Below are 18,298 nucleotides of genomic sequence, written 5' to 3'. Positions count from 1 at the left end.
TCTTGATCAAAACTAGGCAAAGCCCATGTACACAGGAAGTATACAAAAGAGACCTAGTTACATCCTAGAAAGCTGAAAAGAAAGCAAAAATTCATGAACATTCCCTCCTTTTAAAACTATAGCTGAAAGCCATTGAACCAAAGGACAAAAAAATTCCATAATTCCCCCTAGCTCTCTCCTTCTTGTTGAAGCACCTCTCATTTCTTTCCATCCATATACTCCATAATAAGCACAAAGGAGCCATCCTCTCCGTCGCGGCCAGTTGAGGGCTATGATGATGCCTATTCCAACAAGCTAAGAGCTCCGCCACACTCTTGGGCAGAACCCAAGACAACCCCCCGGCTCTACTAAGTATGCCATCCCAAAGCTCCCTTGCCACCTCGCAATGTAGAAGAAAATGATCAATCGATTCACTATTGTTCTTGCACATATAACACCACTCCATGACGATCATCCCCCGTTTCCTTAAGTTGTCAGCCGTTAAAATCTTATCGAAGGCTGCTGTCCAAGTGAAAAAAGCAACTTTGGAAGGCACATGAACTCTCCAAATACCCTTCCATGGAAACACAATGGGCTGAAAATTTGACAGCACCTTAAAGAAGGATTTAACAGAAAATTTGTTGCTCCCAGAAGGTTTCCACACCATTCTATCACACCCATTACCACCAACCCTCTAGGAATAAAGCAAGCTGAAAAAACCTGCTATCTCTTCGACTTCCCAATCCTATGCATTTCTAGTAAAGATCATATTCCAATGCACTGAACCGTTAGCTTGACACAGCATATCTGAGACAGCGGCCTGCTGATTTCCAGCCAATCTGAAAACACCTGGAAAAGCTAAAGAAAGAACTCTCTCACCACACCATTCATCGAACCAGAATCTAACTCTTGTACTCTCACCGACCTCAAAGTTAATATGTGTTGCAAACACCATCCAACCCTTACGAATAAATTTCCAAAGACTCACTCCATACGACCCCCTACCCTCCTTGGAACGCCAACCCCTCCAATCACAACCATACTTCCGATCCACAACCATTCTCCACAACGAAGTCCCTTCCAACTGAAATCTCCACAACCACTTCCCAAGAAGGGCTTTGTTAAAAGTGATCAAGTTACGCACCCCCAATCCTCCCGCTTCCTTTGGACTGCACACTTTTTGCTAATTCACAAGATGAAGTTTGTGATCCTCACCCATGCCTCCCCACAAAAAGGTTCTAAATATCTTTTCAATCCAATTAGCCACCCCCACTGGTATAGGAAATAAGGACAGAAAATACGTGGGAAGATTGGAAAGGGTACTTTGAATGAGGGTCACTCTCCCTCCTTTTGAAAGATAGAGCCGCTTCCAACCTGATAACCTTTTCTCTACCTTCTTTACGACTCCATCCTAAATATTTTTTGCTTTAAAGGAAGCTCCCAAAGGTAGCCTGAGGTATTTCATAGGAAGAGTAGCCACTTTGCATCCCAACATTCTAACACTTTTTGGCAACATTATTATTATTTTGATAAGTAAGAAGTTATTTTATTGATATTGAAATAAGCATTGCCCAAGTACATAGGAAGTATACATGTGATTACACCTAGTTAGTAATTAGAAACGGATACAAGGAAATTATGAAAGTTGAGACCATTAAAGTCTTAACAATGGCCCACATAAATAAAGTCTTCCAGAAAAAGCTCTTAGGCCTCGTTTGGTTATACAAATGAAGTGAGATGAAATAAAAGTTGAAAGTTGAATAAAATATTGTTAGAATATAATTTTTGTTTTAGAATTTGAAAAAGTTGAATTTTTTATTATATTTTGTGTGGGAGTTTGAGAAAGTTTTAATGATTATATGAGATGAGATGGTTTCATGTGTATAACCAAACCAGGCCTTAAACTCTTCCAAAGAGCGCTCTCGATCCTCAAAATTCCGGTCATTCATTTCCCTCCAAATGCACCAAAGTAGACAAATGGGAGCCATCTCCCACACAGCTGCACTCTGGGGTATCTCCTTGGCATAACTCATGCTAATCCCATTTTGCTGAAAAACTAATTCCATGAGGCCGTTGCAAACTCACAATGTAGAAGTAAATGATCTACTGTTTCACCACTATTTTTGCATATGCAGCACCAATCAATAAGGATAAACCCACGTTTCCTTAGGTTGTCAATGGTCAGGATCTTCCCTAAGGATGCAGTCCAAACAAAAAAAGCAGCCTTGAGAGGTGCTTTACTCCTCCAAATGCTCTTCCAAGGAAAGTGATTACTAGCTCAGTGAGAACCTCATAGAAAGAGCTTGCAGAAAATTTTTCTTTGCTAGAAGGAGACCAAACAGGCTTATCCAGCACTGTATCATCAGTTCCAATGGTGTATAGTTAAAGAATTCAACAAAGACACCAACCTCTCAATGATGTGCCTCCCTAATGAAACTGACATTCCACTGCTGTGAGCCATTAGTAATTTCCCTCAAATCTGCCACCAAAGCATCCTGTTCCTGTGCAATTCTGAAAATAGAGGGATTAGCATCCTTAAGAGCCGTGTCTCCAACCCAAACATCATGCCAAAAACTGATTCTATTACCATCCCCCATACTCAGCCTAGTGTGGCTAGAGAAGGACCCCAACCTCGATGTGGCCCACTTTATATAACCGATGGCATAACATATTTGTATTATAATGATTTCTAATGTGAAATGATCCGTTGCCATGTTCATTTAGTACGAGGAAGCTGTTAGTACGCTTTGTTATGGCCAACTTTGGTAGTAAAAGCTCATTTTAAAAGACTTCCAAGGGTGAAAGACGAAGAAAAAATCTCAAGCTACTTGTTATGCTTTGAACCTAGTCAGTGCATTCTAGCGCATGTCTGAACGTATCTTCTTCGTTTGCGGCATGGGGATCTCTTCAATAATTTGGGGTGTCTATGACTATGGTTGTTCTTCATATTTAAACAGCTTTTGGATCGAGATCCTTTAGATTTCTAAAGGTAATCTACCAGGCGGATTTATTTAAACCTCAATCATTGCTTTCAAATTCAATGGTGGGACCTTCTGTCATGTTAAGATCTATCACTTCCAAATTCAAGAAAAGAGTATTATTTTTTTAAAAAAAGTAAGAGAAGAGTATTATAAATTACCCTCGAGAATCTAGAGGATGTTAATCCAAGTAAAAGATGAAATTAAGAAGTCGGCCTTCACATTCAGCTCTTTAGTAATATTTGGCCTTGCTTCTTTAAAAGTTTCGTGATGACATTTCCTTGAGACAAACTGCTATTAATGAGTAATTAAAATGAGAGGTGAATCGTTATTTTGTGCTAGTTGGATATTTGGTTTTGTATTCTTCCTGTGTATTAGAGTTGCACCCCTTTGCGCTAAACTTACATTACTTACCAAAACAAAATGCTGGTTCAATCATATATGAAGCACTCGAAAGTACCAGAAGTTCAAAAATAGAATGTTACATCCATAAAACCAAAATAAATGCGGAAATTTTTAAATGTACTCTATCCTTTTTAATGCTAAGTTCCATGCTTTGAGTGATCCCGCAACCTGACCCTCCACCTCATTGTCAACATGTCCAGCCTCAATAGGACAAGGTCTTTTGATTCATAATTTTGCACCCAGCCCCCAGGAATCGACTTGGTGGTCATTATTTAGAATACCGTGAAAACTTATTGCAGATGTGTGGGATCTCAGGCACATGAATTGAAATTTGCAAGCCCATATTTAACTTTGGACCTAAAGGTTGCTATTTTTTAAATTGGATCTTGGGCCTTGGCCGAAACGGATTTGTTGATCAGGAAGTAATGAACGCAAAATATTGATTTGGGTGACTTTTTCTGAGTTGTGTTTGCTTGCCCAGCTGCTAGATTTCTCCTGTGAAACAAAGTACCAATTATCTAAGGTTGATTAAAATTGGTTGGCTTATGTATATATTCTTAGAGTCTTTTTCTTTCTTTTTTTTTTTTTTGGGGGGGGGGGGGGGGGGGGGGGGGGGGGGGTGGTTCAGGATATGATAGACTATATTTAGCTTGATCTAATTTTAGTGAATTGACTAGACCTGAGTAGCTCTTCTTCTCACCCCCAGGAAGTTGGATTTCTTCAACGTGTTTTATCTCGGACTTTACACGAGGTAGATGTTCAAGTAATTTTCAGGTGAGGTTCATCATCATGTTAGTTTTTATTATAAACTTCTTATAATGCACATAACTGCAATACAATCTGCTATGTGAACTTCCTTTACTTTTTTTTCCTCCCTACTCTTTTAACTTGTAAGGAAAAATGTCCTTTTACCTATAATAAAAAGAGTAATTCTACATACAACTGTGAAGTGCGTAACTACCGCGTAATCACTTTGAAAAAGAGTGAAGTTTACTATTAAAAAATTAATTTTTTTTCATGTGGGTCCCATGTTTTATTCACTTTTTTCAAAGCAATTACGCAGTGGTTGCACAATTCACGGTTGCAAATATCTTTTCTCTAATAAAAAAAGGAAAATAGATGACTTTTTATTCTTTTGAGACAATTATTGAGGAGAAAAGCATTAATATGCACAAATTCAATATAATTCCTGCTACTGAACTACTTATTTTGTGTGCTATTTTAGGCAAGTGGTCATTATCTTTCATTCGCAAATTTCAGAAGCATTTTCACGCTTAGATATCCACAGTCTACAAGCAAAGAATAGGTATGACCTTCTAACTTCTTCATGAGCATCAAATACTATTCTGTTTAAGAGCAATGCTAGGGAGCCCGATTTGGGCTCCCCTTTTTTTTGCCAGATTGGGCATTTTATTTTATTTTTTTAGTTTTTTTTTTTTTTTTACTTAGCGATTAAGAAAATATTGTTTAATATTATTGTGAATTTTTTATTTTTTTAAAAATATTTAAAAGTGTTAAAAAATTTGATTTTTCTAGCATTTTTCTCTGTTTAAATTTCAATGGGATCTGGCGTTCTCTAGACCAATATTTCTATTTTTTGAACTCTAACAAGATACCCTTTTCTGTCTAACCAGACTGTATCTAGATGTTAAACACATTCTTGGGTGTATTCGGTCATTGCCTTCCGACGATTTGAGCAATTCTGGTACTCCAAACTGGGGGAAACTTGATGAATTTTTGGTGGAAAGATTTGGGTCCGAAGCTGGCCAATAGATGTTATTATAAGTAGCAAATTGATTGTTTTTCCAGTGAAGGCTACCAGATTTCAATGGACCGTTTGGGGTTGTCAGAACCAATTTTCAGACTACACATTTGCCTTGTACAATTACATTAATGAGGTAATAAGGCATTTACACTCTTTAAATGTCAAAAAATATATCTGTTGCATGTATTTAATTTTCCTTTCACAAAAAATGTGTAATAGAAAAGAGAGAACACAAAAGAGGAAAAAAAATCATAGCAAAAATGGGAACCCTTTTAAGTTCATATGCATCTATGAATGTTTATGCTCCCAAATTGATTAATGCGCTGCAGTATCTTAAACTTAAGAGAGGTTTATACTTCTGTTTGGTATTTTGTTTTCTTTTTTTGGATTTTCAGATATGATTCTAGCACACATGATAGATTCCAGTCACAAACATTAACACTGTCTATGTTTACTTATAAACATTAACACTGTCTATGACTGCCCTTTAGAAGCTGTCTGATAGAGATCAAGTTTGTATTTTATTTTATTGGATTGAATTTGTTTTGCTACCTGTTATAATCTGGTTGTTCCTAAATTGTGTGGACAGATCCTTTTTCTATTTAATTCCGATACATTAAGCACTGATGTATGTAATCAATATTGCCCTGTTATGGTTATATTTATCATTCATTTATGACACGAACTTATAAAAAAAAAAAAATATGACACGAGCTGTAAATTTCTAACACTACTATCAGAACATAGAAAATTAGACAGCACTAAGTAAAATACAGTGGACATGGAGAAAGCCTATGATAATGATGCATCAAATTTTGATGTTGTAAAGTGACATTCCAATCTTAGATTCAGATTACAGTTTATTATGGTATCTTATGTTAGGGCTTGAAACATGTACTTTTGTCCTTCTAACAAATTTGTTTAGTTGTAGTAATTATTTATGTCTTGAAGTAATATTTGTCTCTAAAATTAGATGGCTTCTAACCAAGTGATGTGGGTTATTATAGCTATATTTGCATTTGAGGGTTGTGACATTCACATTTCTTATAACTAGATCTTTTCCTTTTTCCTTTTGGTTTGAAGCAAGCTTCACTTTAGTTCAATGTTTCTGTTTTTGTATATTGCCAGGTATTGGTTTTATGTTTTCTAAGGTTTTCATTGTTAGCATTATCTATAATGTGAATACCTGTAAGCTTTGTTATAGGTTTTTGGGTATAGTCTGAGATTGGGAGCAGTTTTTTTATGCGAAATGTTGCTGTACATTTAAGTACTTCCAAGCACCTGGTCAGAAATTTTAGTGCTCTTAGTTCTGAAGGTTTTCTGATTGCTTTTTTTGGTTACATACTTACTGTATACGTCCTGGGTGTATTGTCCTTTTGTGGTTCCACAAAAGGAACAAGTAGGAAACTCATTTGTGCTTGTGTCTGTATGCTTTGGATAGTTGATCTTTTTATATCTGTGCTACATAACCACTTAACTATTCTTGTCCAACATCATATTGAAGTCGGCTTGCTGATTGGAACTTTTGTGCCCAGGTTTCAATTGCTTTAAGGTAGATTTATAAATTACTTTATCCCATCCACATGTTGCGGCAGGAAGGGTCTTCTAAGCAGAAGTTTTGTAATGCTCACACTTCATATACGGTTTGTAATGATAATTGTTTTGGTTTTTTTTTTTTTTTTAATGTTTTTGTTCCCCTTGCTGTAGTTATTATGGGGTTAGGTGGAACATAATTGATTTGTTGATTTAGTGAACAAGCAACTAGGGTTGTTCCGGGGCTGAGTTCTATATCGTTGTAACTTTACGTGCTTAGCTTACAGATGCTTTTTTGAATCGTTGATTGGAATTTTTCCTTTTCCGATGTTTTGATCCAAACTGTTACTGACCGACTCGTCTACAGGCAATGATGTTCATTCACTCTGTTGAAAATTGAACTGCTAAGGTTGTTGAGCAACTTTGTTTGGGACTGAAGTGGGCCAAATTAGCCTGATTCCCGCTCTCAAGTCAAGGGGGAGAGAAAAGAGTCTTTTTCGGTTGATCTTGACACTTGATCACGCTCTTTTAAACTCTACAATAGGACTGCATGCTCGACAAGGTTAGGGGTGCTACCCGCACCATACGGTGTGGCGTAGCCCACCCCCCGTCCTGCATGGGCCGGGAGTGGGATTTTCACTCCCGACACCCACCCCCGGTGTGCGGAGGCGGGCTACCCATCCGGGTACCGGAACCAGATTTTAGGCCATTTTGAGCCTAGAAATTAATAAAATATATATATAAATAAAAAACAAAACTGAATTTACAATAATAAAAATAATATACAAATTAAGAGAAAATGAACTATGAAGTACTACTACTACCTAATAAATTAATAATAATAACTAACCTATTACAAGAATACAAATTAAGAGAACAATTACAAACATAAAATCGACATTGTATTAACATTATAAATTACTTAATCACTAAATGAACTAACTAATAACTACTAAGTGAGTTGTTTGACATTTGGGCCAAGAGGCCAATGGTGGAAGAACGTAATTAGAATTTAGTGCTGGTTGTTGTGAGTCGTGAGATCAGAAAATGAAATATTAACAATTTAATATGAAGATAAATTAGAATTATAAACAAGAAACAAAACTTAAAATCACAAAAAATCATTAGAAATAAAAAAATTACAAGCTAAAATCTGACTAACAAAGATGAGAATGAGATCAAGATGAGATATTGAAAATGTATCATTTGAGTTTTGGTGCTTGGGCTTGGGATTAGGATTGAGGCTTGAGCTGGGCATATGATAGTAAGATTATAAAAATAATTAGATATCAAAAATTGTATAAATAAAAAAATAATTAAGGAATAATACAAATTGTACAAACCTATGGCAATATGGGTCGGGTCCAATATGGTGAAGTCATACTGGAACAGAGATAGACGTCATCTCATGTATTGTTACAACAATTAAATTTGAAATTAATATCGATAAAATGAATATAAATTAAATAAATTAAAATAATAAAATGAAATCAACAATTACCAGATTCAGGCTAATCACCACCCTCATTTTTTTCTATAAATATTTAAAGAAAAAAAAAACACACACACACACACACACATAGAGAAGCACTTCATTGGTCTCCCTAGCATTTTCCTTACGAAAATATCATGACTAACTCCATTTAGTCCTGATGCGATACAATGAGAGCAAGAAACTTTGTTATTTGAATGATGAGAAATTATCTAAACACAACTGCTTGAGGGAGATCCTTATTTCTTTCACTGAAACCCTAAAGCATTGGAATCCTAAACTAATTTATGGTTCCAATCCAAAACACAAAATCACAACATCAAAAATTCAAAACACATGCACAATCAAATCTCCATAGCGCACAGTTCACAAAGACACAATCTCATCCTCCAACTCCTCCATTTTAGTCCCAACCTTCCTCCAATCTCCATAACTCAACAAAAAAAAAAAAAAAAAAATTAATTAGTTTTGGATTCAAGGCTCAAGTTGACTTACCTTTGACAACGGAGATGCAAACGGATAGCGACGATGTAAGTGTATGACAAAGATGAAAAACTCTGTGTGTGTGTGAGAGAGAGAGAGAGAGAAAAGTGAGAAGGGTTACTGGGTTAGGGAAGCAGGGGAGGAGGAGTCGGAGGGGGGGGTCCTTTCTCTTAACATCCTAGACTAAGACCAAAACAACGTCGTTTTGTGACATGGGGTTTTTTTTTATATTATTAATAATATATAATTATATGGGGGGTTGGGTCCCTCCATCCTTGCCTCCGATGGACGCCCCAAATGCGAGAGGTGCCACCCACCCCCCGCATCTGCAGCGTTGATCCCCGCCCTGAGCAGGTGGGGGTGGGGCAGCAGGGTGCGAGGTCACGTTGTCCACCCCTAGTCAAGGTAATGATGCCTTTTCTAATATTTAGTTGCTTTCTTAAGAACAAAGATAAAGAAGAAACCTGCTTCTACACTACATACAATATTCCATTCTGGCCCCAAGCCAATTCCCCCCGTTTCTACAATTTATTGACCCTATGGATTGCCAGAACCACAAAAGTCTCATTGGTCTTTTACTAGACTCAATCAACTTAGAGCTAGCTAGGGTTCAATCTGTAGAGCGAACAACTTTGCCTCACTTGAAGAAGAGTAGTCCCTGCAATTGGTAAACCAAAAGACAAAATGGACACACCCACAAATCATTCTTTCATTTAATCAATCGCAGGCTTTCTCCTTTTATTAGTGACTGGTATATCTTATTCAAACAATTTAGTAATTGCCTTCAACTTATGTACAAATCATGGTAGGCTCAACAATACAAATGCTTGGGACTTGCTACAGCCATGAAAAGATTCCATAAAAGTAAACTCACAAGATGACATGGTTTCATATGATATGTTAGATCTACTTTACAATAAAAATAATTTTATAATCTAACATACCACATTAAATGTCAGTTTGTGTTTATTTTTGTGAAATTTCTTTGTAGCTAAAACATTTCTCTAGGTGCTTTATTGGCTTTGCTTGTCTCCCACTATTGCCATCCTATTAAATGTTCCAACTTTACCCTCTTCATATTCATCTAAGATAAAATGGAAACAATATAATTTGACTGAGTTTAGTCATAGTTTATAAAAGCGATCTGAACAGCCTCAACCTCAAGCATGGTGGAGATACTATTTTAGTTGCACTCATAGTTTGGATCCTAAAAATTCAAAAATTTTAGATTTCAACCAACAAACATCCCTCAACCTCCCCCCCCCCCCCCCCCGACTCTCTCTCTCTCTCTCTCTCCAGACTATACCAGAATAACCCTCCCATCTCAATCCAGAGGAGGGGGGTGGAGCTCACACACCCTCCCCCTGTCTGGCTCACTCCGAATATGTGCATCAATTTTTTTTCCAGTTTTTTGTTTGTTTTCCGCCCATAGCATCAAGATGCGTTGATCTACTGCCTACTGGCCTCCTACAACCTCCATGTGCCCCACCACTAGATTTTCTAACCGCCGCTCATTCAAACGGCAGAAGAAAATCGACCAAAAGAGTGGCGTGTGCGTCTCATGTGCGACTCACACTATGTATGAAACTCGCGCCGCCGCACCATGGGGATTCTATCGCCACCTCGCGTGGCACCATCAGGGTCAACGACCTCAGATCTCTTAGATCCGACCATTATCTTCTCTCCAAGAGTGGCGGTCATCTGTCAACGATTTGACCCATCTTCCAATTGTTATTTTCCAATGTTACCCTTTTTCCTAACTAAGGATCAATATAAAGTGGTAGTGAAAGTCTCCTTCAGCCAACCTAGACCAGCAAATTGCAGCACACAACAATCCACTGCGGCTTCCAGTCGTAGTTTTACAGTCTGTTTATCAGACTGTGTCAAAATCGCTTCAAGCAGCTCCCTTTGTGAGAAATGGGTGGGAGCCAAGTCATTGGCTCCAGATCCCTCTTTGTTTTATTTTTCTTGTGTTGTAATTCTTGGTTTGGGATGATTGTTAGGGGCTCCCACCCTACTGAGTCTTGTATCTTGTAATTGTTTATTATATCTATGATATGATTGTTTAAAAAAAAGATACAAACTACAAAGTGACTTGTACTTGGCAACCGAGATGTTGGTGTGGTAAGGCTATAATCTTCCGTGGTATTACTTATACTTATCATTCTTATACCACACACCAATATATGATTTGTCATTTTTGTACTATTTAAACACATTTTCACATCAATATGTATGTGTTTAAATAGAACGATAAAAATGACAAATCACATGTTGATGTATGGTGTAAGGGATGATGAGTAGAATTTTTCTACTTATTAGTGGCTTATTAATAGAGGAAAAGCATATTTTATTTTTAAACTTCGCAATGAAACTGACCCTTTAAATTTGGAAAACTAAAACGAATCTCAGCCTAATTTCATGCATGAAACCGTATTCAACATAAAGTCTAATTTAAATAAAAATGTTATCTTACAAATTATCAATAATTGAGATATTTTACCCCTTGTTTTGGTTTGCTTTAAACTTCAAGTCATATTTTAGAATTTGTGCTGTTGGAGTTTTCGAATTTGAAGTGGTATTTTTGTAATTTTATTTAACTTGATGTAATTTCTGTAATTTAAAGTTTGGATGGCATTTATCTAATTTTCTTATTTTAAATTAGGAAAAAAAATACCCAAACTCTCTTCAAAGTTCAAACTATCACCTCCCAAACTATCAATTCCTACAATAACCACTAAACCACCAAAAACTTCAATATACCCCTTTTTCTCATTAAAGACAACTACAAAGATTCTTGAAGAAGACAATATAACCTATTAAGTTTTAAAATTATTTTTGAACTTGTTATTTAAATAAAAGATATTTTCAAAAAATTATCTATTTTCTCTTTTTTCTGAACTTTTATTTGGAAAAATTATTCATGTTTCTTCAATGTTTTTATTTTTCTTTAAAAAGTTATAAGTTTGAGGGGATTGTTGTCAAAATTGATAGTTATCATCTGCTAGTTGAGGAATTTGTGTATTTTCTCCTTTTAGATTTGTATCCTATGCTCTTTTTTCGATTTACTTTTTTACGCCTTTATTTTTTTTCATGTGTATCTTAACTCAAATTTGTAAATATCTTTTTTATCTCATATTTTGGCACTCATATCTCTATCTTTGCGGGTTTCAACATATATTCATACTATAAATTGTCAGCCTTAATATACAATATGTATTGTAGAAGCTTTTTCCTTTCCTTGTTTTTTTTTTTTTTTCTTTCTAGAGAATACGCATTATATTATGATTTTGAGAAAATCTTCAAAAAAGATGAGGTGATAAACTCATTTGTACACCTTCAAATAGGATTTGGACATGTAAGCTTTCTATAGTAATTACAGTAGAACTGATCGCACTAAATGCTCTCTCTCTCTCTCTCTCTCTCTCTCTCTATCTCTCGGTATCTTTTTTTTTTCTTTGTTTTCCCAAATGCTCGGTCACTGATATGTAGGGAGACTTTGGAGAGGGATCTTGTTGGTTTGATCTAACATCAAGGCTAGTGCTTCGCATGACTGGATCTTTTTTCTTCTGATTTTTTAGAAGGGCAGATTTTTCAAAGCCGCTGCAGAGCGGTATGGCTATTAACCTTAGAAGAGTAGCCCTCCATTCACACAACGACATGTAGACAAAAACACAATAAACTAATTAGACCTCAACACACAATCATCACAAGCAAGTCACAAAAATCGTGTTCTCCAAGCTCTTAGCCACACAAATTTTGCACCACCCAGTCTGTGATTATCGGCTTCTGGTGACTGATGGGGATTTGTTGCTACGATGGAAAAAGATGACTTATTTCAAGCTTTCGATGTATGAAAAGGCTTTGAAGAACTCGTATGGGTAGGTTTCGTTCCTGGCTATAAATGGTACCGGTCTATATTTGTTAGAAAGTGATGGATCCACGGCTGTGATTCAGGTACCTTTGAGCGGTCCATCGGGTTTCAGGATTGGAAAGTTGGGATCTGAAGGCAAATTTGTCATCAGCAACTTCATCGACGACGATTGGGTGACAGAATTATCTGGTCCAATCGATGATTGTCATATTCCTTTCTTTTGCGGGAAAACTGGATTCTGCACGAGAAAGCTTTCGAGTGGAACTTGCTCTTGTCTGCTGGGATTTCGTGTTCAAGGGAATGGTGAATGCATTCCAACCGATACTTCTCTTTCTCTGCCTTCAGGTTGTAAGAATAATGCAAATAGAAATGGCAATCAATTCAACTCCTCAGTTTTGTATCTTCAACTGGCCTATGATATGAACTACTTTGCTAATGATTTCAATGGCCCTGTCAATCTGTCGGCTGGCCAAGATATATGCTCTCAGAACTATTCTTGTCTTGCTATTTCCATGAAAATGCTTTTGAATCATGAAAATGCTTTTGAATCATGAAAAATATTAGGATCTATCATTTTGAATACAAGGCTTGAGAATGATAATTGAAGGAGTGAGGGAGGCATGGAAAACGAAGGAGCAAGGAAGGGGTCTAGAGTCTCTGATCGGGTGTATGCAGATGTAGAATAAACACAATAAACCTCTTATGTGGCATAGGGCTATTGGAGGGCTACTCTTCTAACTTTAATGGCCGAACCACTCCCCAAGTTAACTCCAGATTTTTTGGATTATGTACGCCTCTCTGATCTATCTCTAGCATCCAGAATATTTTTTGGTTTTACTTTATTATCGTTTTTCAGATCCAATCTGTCTCTAGTAAAAACTGAGGCAACTACCAATTCTTAGTGGTTCAATCCGCTTCTTTATTTGTTTTATGTAATTTTTCCCTACCTATATTTTTGTATAAGAGATCTATAAAATAAACTTGTATTGATAGCAAATCTCACTTCGAGTGTGAGTACCTCCAGAGAAAGTTCTAAGAGAGAAACAGAGAGTTCTGATACTTTTATGATTAAACCCTAAGACAGATAGACAAACCCTTACATACTGATGCCCTCAACATGGGCCAACTCTACATGATTGAAAGCAGGAAATATAATAAAAGTAAACCCAATGTTATGGCTCATGGCCCAACTTATCTACAGTACTACTAATTAAAGACCACTAAACTCTTAAGACTCAAACTGTCTATGACCAACGACAACCCCCAGCAAGCCCATCATAAACTTGGCCCATCCCAGGCCCTTGTCTTCAAATGCCTAATCCCACGCAGCAAAGTCTTCAGTTCACTTCTCTTCGACAACAAGTACAAGCCGACACACATTCTTCCCTTCTGAACCCTAACTCCTTCCTTTCGCAAGACCAAGCCTCTCTCCTGCAATCTTCCTTATCGTATGGTTCACCTAGCCCAATTGTTACAGTACCTTCCCTATCAGAGCACCTTGCCCAAAGGTGGGGATAGGCTTCTTTCATATGCGTAAACTCCTCCCAGGTAGCTTCTTCTTCAGTTTGCCCTTGCCAGCGCACGAGAACCTCCACCTTGGGTCGATTCTTGAACCTCAATATGCGGCATTTCAGTACCTCCACAAGTTTGGGCTTCGAGATTCCAGACTGATCAACAGGAGGCAACGACGGCACCATAGTAATCTTCTATCCCAACTTCTTCTTTAGTTGTGAAACGAACGTATGGTAAATTCAAGAATTAGGAGGGAGATCTAACCTATATGCGTTAGCACCAATTTTTTGCAGGATTTGGTAAGGTTCGAAATATCTAGGGGCTAACTTGATATTACAGTGGCGCTCGACTAAGATCTGGTGGTAGGGCTGGAGCCTCAGGTACACCCAGTCACCTATTTCGAAATTTTGTTCCTTACTCCTTAAATCAGGGTACTTTTTCATTCTCTCCTATGCTTTTTGTAGGTTTTGCCCCAGTAAAAGGGATATGTGATCCCTTGTTCTCGGAGTGGTCTCCACTACTTCCAGCTTTGCTGTTCCAAGCACGTAGCTGAGGATCCACAGGGGCTTGTATCATTATAAAGCTTCAAAGGGGGTAACCTTCGTAGATAGGAGTTGTGTGGTGTTGTACCACCACTCAGCAAGTGGGATCCATTGTGACCAGTCTTTAGGATGGTCGTTCGTGAAGCATTTCAGATAATTTTCCAGTGTTTTGTTAATTGACTCGATCTGACCATCCATTTGAGGCTGGTAGGATGTGCTCATGTTCATTTCGACCCTTTGGAGCATAAAAAGCTCCTTCCAAAAGTTACTAGTGAATGTGTTGTCCCGATCCGACACTATAGATGAGGGCAACCCATGGAGCTTGTAGACGTGTTTCAGAAATAATTCAACTACTGTCCTAGTTGTGTAGGGGTGTTTGAGTGGGGTGAAGTGGCTATACTTGGTTAGCCTATCCACGACCACCCATGAACTGTTAAACCCATTAGAGATAGGGAGCCCTTCCATAAAGTCCATGGTGATGTGCATCCAAGGTTGGTGGGGTATCAGTAGGGGTTGTAAGAGTCCACTTGGAAGGGTGTTATCAATCTTCACCCTTTGGCATACATCACAGTTCCGGATGAACTGCTTGACCCCCCTTTTTAGACCTGACCAATAAAACTCTCTCCTGAGCTTATGAATAGTCTTTTCAAACTCAACATGTCCCCCCAAGGGCTACTGTGCATCAGTTCCAAAAACTTAGTTTTAAAGGCTTCTTGGTTGGGAATGTAAAGTCTATCCTTATATAGTAGCAAATTATCCATCATTGAAAAAACTGAAGTTGACTTCCCTTCCTTAGACTGAGATATGAGCAGTTGTAGTTGTTCATCACATCCATATGCTGCTTCCAACTCATCCATCCAATCCATAGTAAGAAAGGATATAAGTGATAGAGAGCATTCCTCCACTCCCTCTTTTCTAGACAGGGCGTCAGCTATCCTATTTTCTAAACCTTTCTTGTACTCAAAAAGAAAATCATACCAGCAGTTTGGTTATCCACTACTAGTGTATTGGAGTGCCCACTTTCTGGTCCAGCAGATATTTCAAACTTTATTAGTCTATTTTCACCACAAAGGGCTCCTAACAAGTAGGGTCTCCATTTTTACATTGTCGACACCAAGGCAAAAAATTCTCTCTCTTAGGCTGACATATCCCGAACCCTCCCCTTTAGGACTTGGCTAAAAAAAGCTATGGGTCGTCCCCTCTGCATTAGGACTGACCCTATGGCTGTTCTTGATGCGTCCCATTTTATGGTAAAGGGTAATGAGAAATCCGGTAAGGCAAGTACAGGAGGGTGCATAATGGCCTCCTTCAGTTTTTGAACTGCCTCTCTAGACTCTTCAGACCATACAAAGCTGTCTTTTTTAACATTTATGTAAGTGGGGTAGCAATGTCCCTTTATCCCTTGATGAATCTCCTACAGTACCTGGTTAAGCCTAGAAAACCCCTAAGAGCTTTGAGAGAGGATGGGAAGAGCCATTGTTTCATAGCTAGCAATTTTTCAAGATCTTTTTTAACCACCTATCCAGAGATTATGTGTCCCAAGTATGCCACTTCCAAACTACCAAACTTGCACTTGGATCTCTTGGCGAAGAGTTGGTGCTGCCTTAGGATCTCAAGGGTCACCCTTAGGTGCCTTAGGTGTTCCTCTTCACTCTTGCTATACACCAATATGTCATCAAAGAAGACCAAAATAAATCCCCTTAAATGTGGTCTGAAAACTTCATTTATGAGGCTTTGGAAAGTAGAGGGCATTGGTTAGCCCAAAAGGCATTACCAAGAATTCATAACGCCCCTCATGGGTTCTAAAAGCTATTTTTTTAATATCTTCGTGTTTAACCCGTATTTGGTGGTAACCCGACCTTAGATCCAGCTTAGAAAAGATTTTAGTACCGTGGAGCTCATCCATTAACTCTTCAACTACTGGGATTGAAAACTTATCCTTAATGGTAATGCTATTGAGTCCCCTATAGTCCACAAAAAGGCACCATGTGCCATCCGCCTTCCTCACCAATAAAAATGGGGATGAAAAGGGATTTGGCTAGGTTGTATAACCCCCGAAGCTAGGAGTTCCTTCACAATCTTCTCTATCTCATCCTTTTGGTAGTAGGAGTAACGATAGGGCTTTATTGAAACTAGCTTTGTTCTGGGTAACAAATTAATAGCATGATCATGGGATTTAGTAGGGGTAATCCATTGGATTCACAAAAAATGTCATAAAATTCCTCCAACAATGTCTATATTTCAACTGCTGGACTTTCTTGTTCCACTAAATCACCATTTTCAATTTCTTGTATCAAGTGTAGTAGGACCACTTTATTTCCCAGCTTGTTCCCCTAGTTTAGAGACCCTTCTTCTATTAGTTGAATCGCAACTAGACCCTTCAGCTGCACTATTGTAACTTTGTAAGAAAATCTCATAGTTAACTCCGCAAAGTTCCATAGGATTGGGCCTAATGTTTAGAGCCATTGGACCCCCATTACCATATCACAACTTGCCAAGGTTAAAACATGCACATCCAAGAGAAACTTCACACCCTGGATCCATACTCCTACTCCTTCACTTTTGCCCGAGCTGGGTAGTAATTCTCCACTGGCGACCCTTACCTTAATTGTTTCAGTAATTTTTAGAGGCAACTTACTTCTTTCCACAATGGCAGGGTCCAAAAAATTATAGGTTGACCCAGTATCAATGAGAATGGTCACCCACGTGGCCCTATCTTCCCCTTAACCCTCATAGTTTTGGAGTTGTGTGACCCCATAATGGCATATAGAGAGATTTTCGGATTATCCTAAGTAGGATCTAACTTCAACACTTCTAGTTCTCCTTCCATCTCATGGGTAGTTAAATTCTGCCCAATGTCTTCTTTGAGTTCATGTAATACTTCTTCCAAGAGGTATAACTTAGGATTTAGACATCTATGACCAGGGATCCACTTAGAATCACAACGGTAGCATAATCCCTTGTCCCTCCTCTCTTTCATTTGGTTTTGGTTGATTTTCTAGATCGGTATTGAGGTTTTCTGTGGGTAAGGATTTTTCTGGTGGCTAGAATGGGCAGGTTCTGGTGGATGGGAAAAAATCGTTTTGTTGGGTTGTTTTTTACAAGTTCATGGTTTCTTCTTGTAGCTAGGAAAGGCTGTAGGCAATAGACAAGGTCGATGGGTTAAACATCCTCACATACAACCTTATTTCATCCTTTAGTCCACTCAGAAAACAACTGAGTTTATAGGTGTTAGATAAGCCTCTAAACCTATTGGATAAAGTTTCAAACCTGGACTTATAGTCCTCCACTTACCCTACTTGTCTTAGCTTAGTTAAGGCCTCTATGCGGTCATCATATGGGTTAGGACCAAATCTTATTAATAGTGCCCTCACAAAAGCATCCCGGTCAGATATCTGGCCCAACTCTTCCATCCTTTGGAACCAAATCATAGCTTGTCCTTCCATGTGAAAAGACACTAACCCCATGTGTTGGGTGGGTGGTGTGTTGTGAAAAGCAAAAAAAGTGATTTACCTTGTAGAGCCATCCAGCTGGGTCCTCTCCCTGAAACACCGAGAAATCCTGGCGGACTGACCTTGTGTGCACCTCCCCATGTGACTAGTTATTCTCATCTCAATAATGCAGCCTCGAGGAAGATTCTCCTTGGTGAGGGCCTTGATTCTTTTTCTATAGCTCATGAGTTAAAGCTGCTAATTGTTGCTGGATAGTGTTTTTTAGAGCTACCATCTCAGTTTC

General features: G+C 38.1%; 1 protein-coding gene across 2 annotated transcripts in view; it reads left to right on the top strand.

Moving 5' to 3' along the window:
* LOC121264685 (vacuolar protein sorting-associated protein 54, chloroplastic) overlaps positions 1-6,944 on the top strand; it is a 36,824-nt gene extending 29,880 nt beyond the window's left edge. For both annotated transcript variants that reach the window (XM_041167975.1, XM_041167974.1), the window contains exons 15-18: positions 4,069-4,136; positions 4,588-4,668; positions 4,997-5,260; positions 6,663-6,944. In XM_041167975.1, coding sequence (XP_041023909.1) covers positions 4,069-4,136; positions 4,588-4,668; positions 4,997-5,135 — 288 coding nt within the window. In that variant the 3' untranslated portion in view covers positions 5,136-5,260; positions 6,663-6,944. The remainder of the gene's footprint in view (positions 1-4,068; positions 4,137-4,587; positions 4,669-4,996; positions 5,261-6,662) is intronic.
* Positions 6,945-18,298: the final 11,354 nt, after the last annotated feature.

Source organism: Juglans microcarpa x Juglans regia, chromosome 5D (genome assembly GCF_004785595.1).
Source record: "Juglans microcarpa x Juglans regia isolate MS1-56 chromosome 5D, Jm3101_v1.0, whole genome shotgun sequence".
NCBI lineage: Eukaryota > Viridiplantae > Streptophyta > Magnoliopsida > Fagales > Juglandaceae > Juglans > Juglans microcarpa x Juglans regia.
The sequence above is the reverse complement of the archived record's forward strand: the minus strand, read 5'-3'. Positions and strand labels throughout refer to the sequence as shown.